The sequence below is a fragment of the Erigeron canadensis genome, chromosome 4 (genome assembly GCF_010389155.1).
Source record: "Erigeron canadensis isolate Cc75 chromosome 4, C_canadensis_v1, whole genome shotgun sequence".
In the NCBI taxonomy this organism is placed as follows: domain Eukaryota; kingdom Viridiplantae; phylum Streptophyta; class Magnoliopsida; order Asterales; family Asteraceae; genus Erigeron; species Erigeron canadensis.
In genome coordinates, this window is record NC_057764.1 from 42102361 (window position 1) to 42119709 (window position 17349).

Sequence of the window (17349 nt, forward strand, 5' to 3'; positions counted from 1 at the left end):
ATTAAATCATCTATTATAAGAGCGCATTAGCCTTCTTGAACAACTCTAGCATGCATCTCAATTTTGTTTGTGCCATACTTCAACGCATGTTCCTCTGATAATTATCAAAAAATCAGACCATGAAATTGTTTGGCATATGATCATATTATTATAAGTCGCATGTCCGTGAATAGTTTAAGCCTACGGGGTCACACAAAATGACACGGTAACTCGATAATAACAATTGATATATTAAAGTAATATATTAATTAGTTTGATCATGAAATAATTAATTAAACATAATTAAAGGGTTAATTATATTTAATTGATTAAAAAGGAGGATTAAAATGTGAAAATTGGAAAGTGGACTTGGACCTAAAGTCTATCATATGGGACGGTTTGGTAAGGGCTTTTTAAGCCTTAACTTAACTTTTTTTTCAAGACAATATTAACCTAATTGTTCCCTATAAATACAAGGGTTAATTCTAGGTTTTCATTCATTCATTCACAAAGCAAATTCTCTCCTTCCTCCCTCTTTTCTTTAGTTCGGCCGAAGCCCTCATCCTCTAAGGGTTTTCGGTTTCGATTTTAAGTTTAAGGGTTTTAAACAAAGGGTTGTTTAGGTTCGTGATCGAGGTACTAGCATACATTACTCGGGGTGTCTAGTGTGCAATCGTGGACGGGTTTTGCTTTAAACCCTAAGCATTAATAATAATCTTATTATTATTATCTTATTGGATCTTTGCATATAAGGTACACGTTTCGATTTTATTCTTTGTTAATTAATTTGATTGCATATATGTTTTGTTTTCTTCTGTTGCGCTTACTCGTGATTATGTATGTCTATGTGTTCATATTCTAACAGTGGTATCACGAGCCACATATGTGATCTATTAATTACAAAGATCAAAACTTGAAGGGGGGTTTAAGGGTTGGTTGATTTTAAATAATTGTTAAATAATTAAAATGTTGTTTTTCTTATTTTTTAATTAATTAAATCGAATCTTGATTAAATAAAAATTAATTTTTTTGTTTAATTAAAGTTTTAACCTTGTTCAATGGAGATTGAAACCCTCAAGCAAGTTTTGAATTGTGAATTGATATAAATTATGTGATGAATTGCATGATTTTGTGTACCGTTTTATTTAAAGTTGTTAAATAAATAGTAAAATCACTAGAAATTCATGCAAAATTTATTGTGATTTTACTGGATATATAAAGAGTTATATTATTCAAAGCATGTTGATCCAATAATTAGGTTTAATTATTAGATAATTATGTGACAATGTGATTTTTGCGTGTAAATTTTCTGATGTGCGACAGTTTACTAGAAAAATCATATAAATTAATCCGTAATGATTTAGAAGTCTTTCTTTGGACTGTAGAAGACCAACACATAGGGCTACAACTTTGTAGTTTTGGTCGAAAGCTGAATCGGACCAGAAACAGGCTTAAACTGGTCGTCAAGCTACTGGAAATTTCCTATCAGCATGTTTATGTGTTTATATGCAACTTGTTAAGTTAATTGTTTAAAGGCTTACGCAATCAAGGTAACTTGATGCATGTGGTCCTCTTCTTCGGAAGGGGGATCCGGGATTGAACTTTTGCATGAACGATAGTGACCATGTTTAGGTGGCCCACCTTAACTTGTTATTTGATTAAATAGTTCGGTAATTAGTAAGTTTATTAATTTTTGTATTTGTTTATAAGTTGTATAAAGGTGATGCAAAAATTGGTTTTGAATCTAAACTTGACTAAGAACTATCGAAATAGAGATTTCCTTAATAAAATTGGAGTCTTGCAACCTTGAGATACACCAGCTCACCCATTTGAACAAACTCTAAGAGAGGTGTAAGTCGGAGTGCGCTAGCCTTCTAAAAGGGCGGGTTTTTAAATCGCGTTCATCGCATACCTTTGCCCTTGCGCTTCTTTGTGCGTTCAAATGGAGCTACCGAGCTCTCTTGTGTTGTAAGACTATACAAATGATTTTATTAAAATATTATGTTTCGAAGATTATGCATGAGTCTTCAAACATAAACTTTTGATTCACATCAAATGCATTACCCATTTAAAGTTAAGTCAATGCCACTCACTTTGCTAAGAACACTTGCCAGTGCTTTTTGCTCTACGTGAAACGTAGGTGAATTGTATCTCTTCAAGGTGGATTACCACTCGTTGTGAGACAACGGTGGACTATCTACATGTTCTTAATTGGGCGACTTAAAACGAGTTAAGAGGTGAGACCTTAACCCGTGGCATAAGATGGGACAAAACATGTTTACAAAACACTTAATACCCCTTTAAAGTGTTGTTGTAAGTCCCATAAACCTAGGAGTTGCATGAATGCAATTATCGATTACCTTTTGAATGTCGTCATTTCTAGCAGATCAACTGATGAAATGATTGTATGTCAAGTTGGATCCTAGCCTTAGTGAAAGTAATTTGTTAGATGAATTTAACAAGGGTAAAATTACATTTCTTAAGGAAAATTATCGAAATACTGATAATTGAACTTTTGTCTGTTTTGTAGATGGCAACAAACAATACCACTCAAAACATACATCAATCGGCGTTCAGGCTGATGTTGGAAAGGGAAAAGCTTTCAGGACCGAATTTCAACGATTGGTATCGTCAGCTCTGGATTGTTTTAAGAGCTGAGAGGAAATACCAAGTCCTTGAAGAGCCAAGACCCGTTGCTCCTGCTGCCAATGCTTCTAATGAAGCATTAGCGGAATATGCGGCTGCATATGATAGACATAATGAGGTCGCTTGTTTGATGTTGGGAAGCATGAATGCTAACCTACAAAAGAAATTTGAGCATTCATTTCCGTGTGAAACTCAAGTCTATGTTCTAGAAGCAAGCTGACGTGGAGTTATACGATCTTATCGATGTACTTCATGACTTGCGACATGAACAAGGAACACTGGTGAGCGCTCATATCCTTAAGATGAAAGGATACTTTGAGCAGTTGGAAAGGTTGAATTATCCTTATGCAAAGCAAGTACAAATTGGTCTGGTTCTCAAGTCCTTATCTAAGGATTTTGAAGAATTCGGATGCAATTATACTATGCATAGCATGGATAAAACCGTTACGGAACTTCTTGCAATGGCTATTGAATTTGAAAAGAAGTTGCCAAAGAAAACTGCTACTCCCAATGTTCTCATGATCAAGGGGGGTAAGGTCCAAAAAGGCAAACAACCGAAGAGAAAGGGCAAGGCTGACGGTAAAGGAAAGCAAGTTGCTGCTCCTAAACCTAAGAAGACCCCTCCGGCGAAGAAGGAACATCCCGCTAAGAACCTACCTTGTTACCATTGTAATGAAGTGGGTCATTGGAAACGGAATTGTCCCAAGTATCTTGCTGAGTTGAAGAAGAAGCAGCCCGGTAAGTCCGGGACTTCAGGTATATTCTTCACCATTGAATTATATTCATTTTCTAAGCGGAATTCATGGGTTTACGACACTGGGTGTGGTACTCATATCTGTAATTCTTTACAGGGGCTTAGAAGGGGAAAGAAACTGAAGCCGGGATCTTTACAACTGTTCGTGGGAAATGGCCTACCTGCAGCTGTGGAAGAGATCGGCGATTATTATTTGGTTTTACCTAGTGGTTTAATAATTGTTTTGAACGATTGTCATTATGCACCTTCTATTACTAGAGGTGTTGTTTCAGTTTCTTTGCTGAAAAACAACGGTTACGTTAATGTCTTTAATGATATTGGAATTTCAGTTTCTCGAAATAATGTTCATTATTTTGATGCTATTGCTTGTGATGGTATTTATGAAATTGATATGCGTGGTTGTGATTCAAAGGATAATTCAATGTATCATGTTAGCAAACGAGTCAAGTCCAATTCGGACTCGACTTATCTTTGGCATTGTCGACTTGCTCATGTTGGGAAGAAACGCATTGAAAGACTTCAAAGGGACGGTGTCTTGCAATCAAATGATGAATCATTTGAAAGATGCGTATCTTGTGTTTCCGGCAAAATGACAAGGAAACCTTTTCAAAATAAACCAGAAAGGGTTAAAGATCTACTTGGACTAATACATTCGGATGTATGTGGCCCATTTAGACATGTGTCAAGGAAAGGTGCTAGCTATTTCGTCACTTTTACGGATGATTTCAGTCGTTATGGTTATGTTTACTTGATTAAGCATAAACATGAAGTCTTTGAAACATTCAAGGAATTTAAAAGTGAAGTGGAGAATCAACTCAGTAAAACCATCAAGATCCTTCGTTCGGATCGAGGTGGTGAATACTTAAGTCAAGAGTTTAAGGATTATCTTAAAGTTTGTGGAATAGTTCAACAGCTTACTCCTCCATATACTCCTCAACACAATGGTGTTTCGGAGAGGAGAAATCGAACCTTGTTGGAAATGGTTCGATCGATGATGATTCATACGACTCTTCCTTTTTCGTTTTGGGATTATGCCCTCGAGACTGCTGTTCGCATTCTCAATATGGTTCCAACTAAGAAAGTTGACAAGACACCGCTTGAATTATGGCATGGAAGTGTTCCTCAATTGTCTTACTTAAAGGTCTGGGGATGTGAGGCGCTCGTGAAACGAGATACGCCTGACAAGCTTGCACCTAGATCTGTCAAGTGCATCTTTGTAGGATACCCAAAGGAAACGATGGGTTACTACTTCTACTTTCCTACGGAAAACACTGTCAAAGTTTTCCGATATGCTGAGTTCTTTGAAAAGAAACTCATATCTCAAGAAGACAGTGGGAGGATTGTTGAGCTTGATGAGCATCAAGAAGATGTGTCAACTTCTAAGGATACTAGCAATCTTCAACTTGGGGGGGGGGGGGGAAATGTTCAAAGAGATGAATCTCAAGATGAACTTCAAGCTGAAGATGAAGCAATTCCACTTCGTAGGTCCTCAAGGACCATACGTGCTCGTGATAGATTAAATCTTATGATTGAGTCTGAACAACATGTGGTAGGAGATTTGAATGAACCTCCTAATTTCAATGCTGCATTATCAGATCCGGAATCTGAAAAATGGCTTGAAGCTGCGAACGTGGAAATGAAATCCATGAAAGACAATCAAGTCTGGAGCTTGGTTGATCTTCCACCAAATGGTAGAACCGTTGGGTGTAAATGGATCTTCAAGAAGAAGACCGACATGGATGGAAATACACACACCTATAAAGCTCGTCTTGTGGCGAAAGGTTATACTCAACTCTTTGGAGTTGATTATGAGGAAACCTTTTCTCCGGTTGCGGACATTAGAGCTATTAGGATCATCTTAGCCATAGCAGCGTACTATGACTTTGAGATATGGCAAATGGATGTCAAAACCGCTTTCTTGAATGGTTTTCTAGACGAGGAAGTCTATATGGACCAACCTGAAGGTTTTGTCGATCCAAAACATCCCAACAAAGTATGCAAGCTTCAAAGGTCCATTTATGGACTAAAGCAAACGTCAAGGAGTTGGAATAAAAGGTTTGATGAAGAGATCAAAAAGTTTGATTTTGTTCAGAATCCTGATGAGCCATGTGTATATCGCAGAGCTAGTGGGAGTAATGTTACTTTCGTTGTCTTGTATGTCGATGACATATTGATAATAGGAAATCACATTCCAATGTTGAAAGACGTTAAATCTTATCTTGGAAAGTGTTTTGCTATGAAAGACTTGGGTGAAGCAGCATTCATACTTGGAATCAAAATCTATAGAGATAGAAGTAAACGGTTGATCGGATTAAGTCAAAGTGCGTATATAGATAAGATCTTGAAGATATTCAAGATGGAGAATTCTAAGCGCGGGAACTTGCCTATGCAAGAAGGACTTAATTTATCCAACAAGAATGGTGCTTCTACACCTGAAGAGGTGGAGCGTATGAAGAGAGTCCCTTATGCTTCAGCGATGGGATCTATCATGTATGCGGTTAGATGCACTAGACCTGACATTGCGTTCGCGCAAAATATAGTAAGCCGATATCAGCAAAATCCCAGAGAGGATCATTGGACTGTTGTGAAAAACATTCTTAAGTACATGCGTGCTACTAAAGAATTGTTTTTGGTGTATGGAGGAAATCCGGATCAAGAGCTTAAAGTCACTGGATACTGTGATGCTGGATTTCAGACTGATAAGGATGATACCAAGTCCCAGTCAGGGTATGTCTTCATTTTAAATGGAGGAGCAGTAGATTGGAAGAGCAAGCAGCAATCTACCGTTGCTATGTCTGCTACAGAGTCTGAGTATATAGCTGCTTCGGATGCAGCAATGGAAGCTGTCTGGATCAGAAAGTTTATTTCTGGACTTGATGTGATGCCATCAAATAATACACCTATGGATCTGTACTGTGACAATTCTGGAGCAATTGTCATTGCCAATGAACCTGGGGTTCAAAAAGGTGCCAGACATTACCAAAGGAGATATCACTATGTTCGAGAGCAAATCGAATCACGTGAAATCAATTTAATCAAAGTTCACACAGATAATAACTTGGCGGATCCTTTTACAAAGGCATTGTCAAAGGGAAAGCTCAACAAGCATGCAGAAGGCTTAGGTCTTAGATATTGCTAAGTTATTTCATGTAAATCTGTGATTAGTATTTGGATAATGGGATGTTAAACAATTGTTATTTTCAATAAATGAATTTTTATACGCGGTATAAGAGGTTTCATTTTTATAATAATTGTGTCATATATTTGCATGTTTAAATCCATGAATATTAGTTGAATATTCTAAATGTCTATTGTCAATTAATTATATGGGAATATAATTAAAGTAACACAATTGTGAGAGATTGGTGAAAATATTTAAGGGAATATTTTGAAGATGGTGGATCGTACTAAACTCACATGATATTCAAAAGGTGAATATTGGACTTACCCCACAGAGCGAATTATCATTTTATGGATCGGCGTCATTAAATGAAGTTCGTGAAATGGTTACTTTATTTATCCTTTGACTTGAGATACAAGTGAGTTATGCATGTGTGGATTGCATTTCTTGATATAGTTCCTAACTGTCCTGAACAAGGCAGTAATAAAGGGCTATTTTCAGAAATGTTAAGAAACGACATGGCCAGACACTTGTAGTCAATACAGGATTTGTTCCTTCAATTTGCAACTGAAGTATGATACCATTTGGCGCCCTCATTAATTAATTAAGATGTTTGTATGGCCATACCCAAATGAACTCAAGAGGAGTCTTGACTAATTTGGTAATCTTGATTAATTGTAGAAATGAGAAACATAATCGTTAAATTATGAAATGACATTAATCCATATTCATAATTAACAAGGGTATCTGAACAAAGGGATATTAAAGACTAAATCATTTCAACTTGGCAAATTTAAGAATCTATTCTTAAATATTTCCGGGAGCATTGGAGTGTTGCTAGACGCCAACCAATGTTATTGCTTTCATAATAACATGCTCAAGTGAGAGTTGTTGGCATATGATCATATTATTATAAGTCGCATGTCCGGGAATAGTTTAAGCCTACGGGGTCACACAAAATGACACGATAACTCGATAATAACAATTGATATATTAAAGTAATATATTAATTAGTTTGATCACGAAATAATTAATTAAACATAATTAAATGGTTAATTATATTTAATTGATTAAAAAGGAGGATTAAAATGTGAAAATTGGAAAGTGGACTTGGACCTAAAGTCCATCATATGGGACGGTTTGGTTAAGGGGTTTTAAGCCTTAACTTAACTTGTTTTTCAAGACAATGTTAACCTAATTGTTCCCTATAAATACAAGGGTTAATTCTAGGTTTTCATTCATTCATTCACAAAGCAAATTCTCTCCTTCCTCCCTCTTTTCTTTAGTTCGGCTGAAGCCCTCATCCTCTAAGGGTTTTCGGTTTCGATTTTAAGTTTAAGGGTTTTAAACAAAGGGTTGTTTAGGTTCGTGATCGAGGTACTAGCATACATTACTCGGGGTGTCTAGTGTGCGATCGTGGAGGATTTTTGCTTTAAACCCTAAGCATTAATAATAATCTTATTATTATTATCTTATTGGATCTTTACATATAAGGTACACGTTTCGATTCTATTCTTTGTTAATTAATTTGATTGCATATATGTTTCGTTTTCTTCCGTTGCGCTTACTCGTGATTATGTATGTCTATGTGTTCATATTCTAACAGAAATAACCATATAGAACATGACCTTTTCATGTCTACAATCTATATATTGGCACATGAACAATATTATCAACATTTAAGTGAACAGATCACAAACACATGAGTGAACAATCTACAAAAACCTATAAACACATGTGCAGATCCAAACTTAATGGTTCTACTATCATATTCTTATCGCCGATTAATAGCACATATCAAACATATAGACACAGGTTTCAAATGTGGACCATATATAGTCAGGCATAAAGAAACAAACGTAATCAACTCTATGCATCGCCGATACAAAAGTTATAACACAATTGTACAACATCAACTACACGTGTGACCATATCCAAATTTCACATATCAAATATATAAACACAAGTGAACCGACTCACGTACAAAAGTGTACGCTAACCCACACATGTGTCCATATCCCACTATCACATACCAAACTTGCAAACACAGGTGCACACAAACACTTGTGAACCAACTCACGTACAAATGTGTACACCAACCCATACATGTGTCAATGTCAAAATGAAATTGTATTATTCCATAACCATTAAACACAATAAAAATATGTGTGCGTACGTGTGTACTTTTTGTGGCCATAGTCCGACTAGACTAAGTAAAACACATGTAAAGGCATATCAACATAAGATTACGTTAATCTACAACAAAAAAACACAATAGACACACTTAATTATCATTTTGCCCAAACACTTATAACTAATTAGCTTTTTGCTCAAGCACACCTAACCTAATTAGGAAAAATCAACATATTTACAACTCAAAACATAGTGATTCATCTGTACCTCATCGGATTCACTTGAAGAACCAGTTAAATCGACTTTCGTCTCTTTCTTGTTTGTAAACTTGCTAAACGATTTCCATATTTTTAGCCTGTAACTCTTCCTCTTTGTTAATGGAAACAACAACGACATCAATTAAAACCCAACCAGTTACGAATCTTAATCATAAAACACGAGAAAAGGAAAAAACACACAAATACCACAAATTTTCAGTTTCAACTTTCAATTGCTGATTTAGTTCTAATTTTTGGGTTGGATTGGATATTCATAGAAGGTTTTATGAGTTATTCAAGGAGTATTTTTAGGGGCATAGATTTCGGTTTGTAACAATTTGGGGATAGTGTTTTAATTAAGGGGTTAACTAGTATGCTTTTAGCAGCATGCTTCCACTATGATTTTCAGGGGGGGGGGGGAGAGATTTTATATTCAAATATGTGATTTTCATTTGGGGGGGGGGGGGGGAGTTTGTGAGGGGAAACATGCTTCTAGCAGGATAATGGTTTTTCCTTTTAATTAATTGGTTATTTTCATTAATGCTCGATAATTTTTTATTCCAACCTTTAATTTCAGTCCTTTACATATGTTTCAACCTTTAATTTCAGTCCTTATTTACACAAATGCCACTGCAGAATATGAACCATTGATTTACTTATTTGGGTGGACCAGAATAGTTTTCGCAGGTCTCAACCTTTTAATGGTTCTTGTAATAACTGCCCTTGATATATATATATATATATATATATGAGTTTATTTATTTTTATTCATTAATTGATTGTGACAATGTTGCTTTTTGTTAGAAGATTTAATTGTGAATAAAGAAATTGATATTACTTTGTTTGTGTTTAAACGAATTTAAAGACAAATATATAATAATAATCATCACATAAAAAGACATACTTCCATGAGATCAAGAAGAAGGGTGTGATTCTGTTTGAAAAAACCAAAAACGAAATCTTTCATCTTCTTATGGTCACCGGTTTTCTTGAGCTGAGAGCTGAGCATAATTCTCAAGAAAAAACACAACTTTTTCAAGCATATAGCTTGACAAGTCAACATAAACACGGACACATGGATTCATGTTATCCTAGACTTCAGATATGTTGATTCTCGGCAAGAGGGCCCATCGACCTTGAAGGTCGGACCCTCGATGCTGGTCACCGGTATGTATAGCGGAACGTAACAGAATATCGACAACATCTGCTTCTCATAAAAACCGGCTTGTATTTTTTTTCGTAACAACTTATCGGGAAATTCGGACGTGGAGGCCGCAGATTATATTTAGCATAAATTACAGCGAAGGAATTGAGACCCCGCGATCCGGTGGTCGGAGATGCATAGACTGACATGGTGGAAGTACTTATTTTGGGAAAGCCAAGAATACAAAAGGGGGGGGGGGTGGACTATCCTGATTTTACCCACAAGTTATGGGTTCGACTCTTTAGAGTGACATGTCTTAGGATTTTTTTCTTTGAATGGCTTATGGTCTTTAAATGAGTAATTCTAGACCTTACATGTATTATCTTTTTTCCTTGGGGTCATCCTTGGGGTTTTTTCCTTTGAATGGCTTATGGTCTTTACAAATATAATTTTCACCAATCAAATTATTTCCATGTATCATCTTTTTTCTTTCTCTCTCTTGCTTGGTTGGACCACCTCACATGCCACCTATGTTTGTAAAAATTAGTTTTTTTAAATTTAAAACTTTGAGTTTCCTATTTACGAGTATTTAGACCTTACCAAAGGGGGCCTTATTATCTGGGTCGTGAGGCCTATTTATTTAGACCTTACAAAACAAAAATTGATATGTTGTCATTGTTGTGTCAAGTTGGCATACATTTATTAACAGCTTAATTATCCTTCAAAAAATTTAATCATGTTATGTGTCTAAATCAATAGATAAAATTAAAAGAGAATAAATGAATAACACATGTCATATTTTAAGGTTAGGTTATTAAGAAGATTATTAGGCTAACTTTTGAAAGAATTTATCATTTTTTTATTATTCTTTTAGTGTTGATAAGAAATGTATTCATGTAAGACCCTCAATTGTTGAAACTTGCGAAGCCAAAAAGTACCCAATCAGTGATAATAACTAATAGATAATCTAATGAAATTAGCTAATCACTATTACACTAAGCAAGGCCAAAAGCTAAGTTATACCTAACGTTTAATTAGATCATGATATATTTAACTCATTATCTACAGAAGTGATGGATTATTAAGATGAATCTGCTAAAACAATCGATCGGTGATAATAACTGATGAATAAGTCAATGACATTGGCTAAGCACTGAGGCCAAAAGCTATTAAGTTATACCTAAAATTTAATTAGATTATGATTTAACTCATCATCTACAAAAGTGATAGATTATTGAGATGAACTTGGTAAAACAATAAGTTAACTGATAAATAAGTCAACGAAATTAACTAATTAGGTGCTGTTACACTAAGGCACCAAGCAAGGTGAAAAGCTAAGTTATACGTAATGTTTAATTAGATCATGATTTAACTCATCATCAACAAAAATGATAGATTTTTAAGATGAATTTGCTAAATTAATCAGTGATAAGGCAATGATCGAAAAATAAGTCAATGAAAATAACAAAGCAATGGTACAATTAGCAAGGTCGAAAGCTAAATTATGCCAAATGTTAATTAGATCCGTCATGTCTAATTTCTAGATTAGGAAGTACACGACTTTTGGATGGATTGAAATACCAATGCACTTGCTTTTAGATGTATACCATTCTCGTGTTTGTCTATATATATATATATATATATATATTTGACACATCCTACTCCAGTGTTTCAGTGATCATATCATACTCGATGATGATGAGGCATTTAGTGGTCTCTAACTTCTGCAGGATTCGAATCACAGGGAAGTCAAGTTTATGGTCAAGGACCTTGTTGGGTTCTGGTGCTATAGCTGGGATTTGCACTAATAATGTTGGTGCCAAATTGGCAATATCAAGTCTTCAAAGGAGTGGCTCTTATGCTATTCACACCTTTAAGGTCTTCTTATAGATTTTTGATTACCTTAATTTATTGAAAAAAACTAGATTGATTGTAATAAATACATCCCCCAACACATTTAAGTTTAGTTTATGTATACTCATGTTACACACAAAAATAATTTAGTTTCTTATGAACTTGATGGGAAATATTGTCCATAATCAGAAACACTGCTCTTAAGCATGCAATAATCTTAATTAGTGAACTTTTGATGCCTCTGTGTTAGGCAAAGGCGATGCAGAAAGAAGAAGGTGAACGAAGATTTCCACCGCAACACCAGGAGTCTCAGCCTGGAAAGGAATACCTTATGAACCCTCTCCCTCAATTCAGAAACCCCCATTACAAGCCATCTGGGAAACTCCATGTAGGTTAATATCTTCGATCAATGCAAATAAACCGTTTATTAATTCTGTGCTAAACAATGATTATAGTTGTCAAAGTGCAAAAGAACTAAAAGAATCAAAACTTGAGTTCAACTGGTATGATTAAAAAAACTAACAAAGACAATCACAAATATATAAATTAAAGATCAAGACTTCTACAGAAATTATGCAAGTCACTGATTGCTGCTTCTTACTCTTCTCACCCAAATAGGTATTGTTAATGCGTTCATTAATTATAACGACTAATTTAGAAGAAATGTAACATTTAAAGGTCAGGGGTTGTGGATTTAATATTAGAAAAAAAGTTATATTTATATCTTTGCTTTCTCTCTTATTGTTGGGACGTACAGGGAAAGGTGGCGTTGGTGACAGGAGGAGATTCAGGAATTGGAAGGTCCGTTTGCTACCATTTTGCTATGGAGGGTGCAACTGTAGCTTTTACTTATGTGAAGGGTGCAGAGGACATAGATGCAAATAAGACATTGAAAATCATAAATGAAGCAAGAATTGAAGGATCGAGTGAGCCAATTGCTATACCTACTGATGTTAGGTATGACAAGAACTGTAAAGATGTGGTAGACAAGGTTGTGGCTGAATATGGATGCATTGATATCCTGGTGAATCATCCTGCCGTGCAGTACTATACTTATTCGTACACCTTAAATGAGATCACAGAGGAGAGGCTTGAAAAAGTGTTCAGGACCAACATTTTCTCTTATTTCTTTATGACAAGGTGCGTATAGATATACCAACTGTTATATAGATCATCTTCCTTTGATTAGTTTGTTGTTATGGAGAGGAGGTACATGTGGGTTTAAAGGAGATTCAAACGAGTTAATTAGCACATATTGTTTTGTTTGATCATAATCAGTTCTTTTCCACATGATAAAACGGATATGGTAACAATATTTTACGTTTCATGATGTAACATTATATCTATTCGTATTCCTCTAACGATTAAAAAACACCAATTTTAAGAGTAACATGGTTTTCCATTTTCTGGTCATCATGTGTACGTGCAGGCATGCTTTGAAGCACATGAAAGAAGGAAGTAAAGTCATATGCACTACATCGGGGTTAGCTTATGTGGCCGACCCACCAAGTTGGATTGACTATATTTCAACAAAAGGAGCCATAGTAAGTTTCATAAGAGCCTTGGGATTGCATTTGGTTGGCAAAAAGATTCGTGTGAATGGTGTGGCCCCTGGTCCAATATGGACACCACTGCAAGCTGCAGCACTCAATGATGAGGATTTAGCAACACTCGGGTCAAGTGTGCCCATGGACAGGGCGGGTCAACCTTATGAGATTGCCCCATCATATGTGTTCCTTGCATCCGACGACTCTTCCTACTTTACTGGCCAAGTTCTTCATCCTAATGGTACATATATTGTACTGTAGAACTTCAATGGTTGATCGTTTTATAGAGTCAAATTAAAAATAAAAAAGACATGTAAATTTACGAATGGCAAATTTATTGTGGTGGGATTTATTATCACAATGGTACGAGAAGATAGTAACATAAATAGTTCTATTTTGCAGGTGGAACAATTGTCAATGGCTAGCTAGCTGGTATCTCCTTGTGAGGTCCGAACATAAGAGTGATATCTGAAAATGAAATGAATGTCTATGTACTTAATTGAAATGAAGTGGCAAAGTGGCGTGAGTATATATAAGTTGTAATCTTACAGTAAATTATATATGTATGCATAATGTATGTAAGCTCTGTATAAAGTTTGTAATAAAGTATTGATTATATGCCATACGTATGTATAAGTTTTAGGGAAAAGAATTTCTGTATGTATGTAACTTGTCTTTCGGCTACTATTGTGGGAAAGAAACTTTGTTTTGGTTCATTGTATGTAAGTAAGCTACTAAATTGAACGAATCGTTTAAATAATTTACTAAATGCTGATGTGGTGGTCTTTCTTTGAGCCATGTATCAGATGTTTGATGGTGCCGCGTTAGTATCTAGTCGATTTCTTACACAATTTGTTCAGTTTTGAGACAAACTTACATATAATGAACCAAAACAAAGTTTTTTTTGTATAATAATAGCCAAAGACAAGTTACATACATACACAGATTCCTAAGTTTTGATCCTATTAAGTACTATATAAAGAGGTATAGCAGAATGTAAGAAAAAGGATACAATGAAGTCCTCCATCCCACATCGCTCGAGAGAACAAAGTAAAACAAAGGGGGAGTCTTATAAAAAGGGAAAGAAGAAAACAGAATAGGCATTTACTTGTATCGAGATTTCCTAAAGTTATACAAATTTTATAGGTAAAGTTATTAAAATTAAATGTTAAGATTTAAAAATGATTTTTTTAATAATTTTATCTATAAAGTTGATATTAACTTTAAGGAATCTCAATCCTTTGAGGGTAAAGAGCTTGCTTGTTTTACGGGATCCGATGCATCCAGCAGAGTGTACTTACGTTATAATTTGTGCCAGTGGGGGCTGCCCAAAGTTTCAGTTTGATTGTTGATAGTCGAACCAATCTTGGATTTAGTTTAGCATAAGACCAAAGAGAATTTATTGTAAAAAATGTTTTCTTAAATTATAAGGCAACAATGATACGAATTACGTTTACTTAGTTTAGCATATGGGTGTTTATCGGTTTATTTGGTTTGGGTTTTTCAGTTTTTTTTTAATTTTTGTTTTTCAAAATCGAACCAAAACCTAATTCAAAATGAAAAAACCAAACCAAAAACCAAATTAGAATTTGAATCGGTTTCGGTTTAAAACCGAAAAAACCTAATATGAAAAACACAAATTCACAATTTTTGTTTGTCTAGGTTGTGTTTCAACCAAAATAATTTCAATTTTCACCAAAGTAGTAAATTTAGACTTGAAGTACAAATATAGATAAATAAGTAACAACTGAAACAACTAAACTCTTATTTGTATCTTTATTAAAAAAAATTTATCAAGTTTTACATTGTTTGTCAATTGAATTATTCTAATTTCAGAAGAAATCAATATAATAAACAAATAGAAAACAAAAGTAAAAAATACATTAATAACTATCCATACAAAAAAATATATATGTATTAAATATTTTTGATAATACATAAAAGGAATATAAGTTATTCGGTTTTTTCGGTTTAACCAAATTCATTATCATAAACACATAACCAAACCAAAAACTAAATATATAGTTCGGTTTTGGCTACAAACCGAACCCAAAACCTAATTCAAAAACGGTTTATTTATTTATTTATTTTTTTAAACGGTCCAGTTTACGATTTAACCGGGTAAAGACCAAACCACGAACACCCCTAGTTTAGCATAAGACCACAGAGCATTTGTTGTAAAAAAAATGTTTTCTCAAATTATAAGGCAACAATGATACGAATTACGTTTACTTGTTGAATTAAATGTTATTGAATTTTTGATAAATTGCAAACAAATGCTACACGAGTACTGAGAATGACATCTGAAAATTTAAATTTAAGTAGACGAGTATGCTGTTCAGATGAAAAACACAATTAAATTTAAAAATTAGATAAATTATACAAAATTACAAAGTAAAATAAGTTATGAACTAAAATAAAAAAATCATAACACCTCTTGTATAAAAGTGTATTTAACATATTAAATGAAAAAAATGGTACCAACGAGCAAATAACTTAATGGTATAAGAATCTCACAAAAGTCTCTTAGTGATGCAATACTTAGGTTCAAGTCTTGCTACGGAAACAAAGTTTTATCCAAATTAAATATTTTGTCTTTAAATAGTACGAATAACTGATCCACGTCGCTAAAACAAATGATAATCATTTATATTATAGAGAAATTAATTAATAATGATTATTTTTAAAAAATAAGTTGTGAAAGAACAAAATATGAGCCTAAAAGTATGCCTAATGAGAAGGGATTGACACATGACAAATCCAATGGTAAAGATCATGAAAGAGAATATGTGAAATCCATGTGTCAAAATTTAAATGTATTAGGCATACTTTTAGGCACATTAATAGGCATATTTATCATTATCCATTCTTAAAATGACACGTGATATAATTTTTGATCGAAACGTGTCCTTTTAAATTATTTATTTTATTAAATTAGATTTTTTTAGTTGTATATAAATTCAAATTAGCTTTTTTATTTGTATATAAATTCAATTTCCTAATTAGATTTAAAATTAAACTTTAACTCTTGGCTTTATTAATACAAAAGACATTACAAACTTATTTGATTGATCGTTTTCTCATTAATAAATTGTCTTTTTTTTTCTTTCTCGATTCTTCAACTCCTACTACTTGTACTAATAATAATAATAAGTTATTAACGTGAAGACTTCAAAAATTCAAGTTTACGATCCGAAATCATAAGGCTATTTGTCATCATCCACAATGCTTACAAGTTCTGATTTTGATGTCCTTCTAAAAATTTAAGGTTAATCCAAAATTTTAACTAAACATATATCATATTTATCATTACTGTATATTATAATTTAGCTTTGATCATCAGTTACCTTAACAATAATTTATTTCATACTCACAAATCATGTATGTGACATATTCGAATTTCTTTATGATAAAATCTTTATAGCTACCTTACATCATAAGAGTATTAGGACATGTATAATTGCTAAAAGGGGAATGATTAATTCTCCTAATTCATTAGCCTAAAAATCCTTCTAAAACCTTATGAATGTGACAAATAGATTTCACTTAATCTCTCCCCCCCCCCCCCCCCCCCCCGCGCAGATTAGAAGGATTTTTAGGCTAATGTTTAGAATAATCCATCATTTTTTTTTGCTAAAATATTAAGTGATAATAACTACAAATAAACCAATAAAATTAGCTAATCACTGACACACTAAGCAAAGTCCAAAGCCAAGTTATACCCCACGTTAATAAGATCATGATTTAACTCATAAAAAAAAAAGTCAATGAAGTTACCTAATCTCGTACGGTTACACTAGCAAGGTCGAAAGCTAACTTATACCTAACATTAATTAGATCTGTCATGTCTATATTCTAAATTAGGAAACTAAAGTACTTGAATTGTAGATGAATTGAAATACCAACGCACTTTA

At 34.0% G+C, this 17349-nt stretch overlaps 1 protein-coding gene across 1 annotated transcript; it reads left to right on the plus strand.

Annotated features, from left to right (window-relative positions):
• The first annotated feature begins 11705 nt into the window (after nucleotides 1–11705).
• On the plus strand, nucleotides 11706–14046 carry LOC122598184 (glucose and ribitol dehydrogenase-like). Its single transcript, XM_043770784.1, has 5 exons — nucleotides 11706–11912; nucleotides 12139–12276; nucleotides 12646–13028; nucleotides 13318–13676; nucleotides 13838–14046. Exons 1-5 carry the CDS (start codon nucleotides 11727–11729, stop codon nucleotides 13858–13860), a joined length of 1089 nt encoding a protein of 362 aa, XP_043626719.1. The 5' UTR covers nucleotides 11706–11726; the 3' UTR covers nucleotides 13861–14046.
• The last annotated feature ends 3303 nt before the right edge of the window (nucleotides 14047–17349 follow it).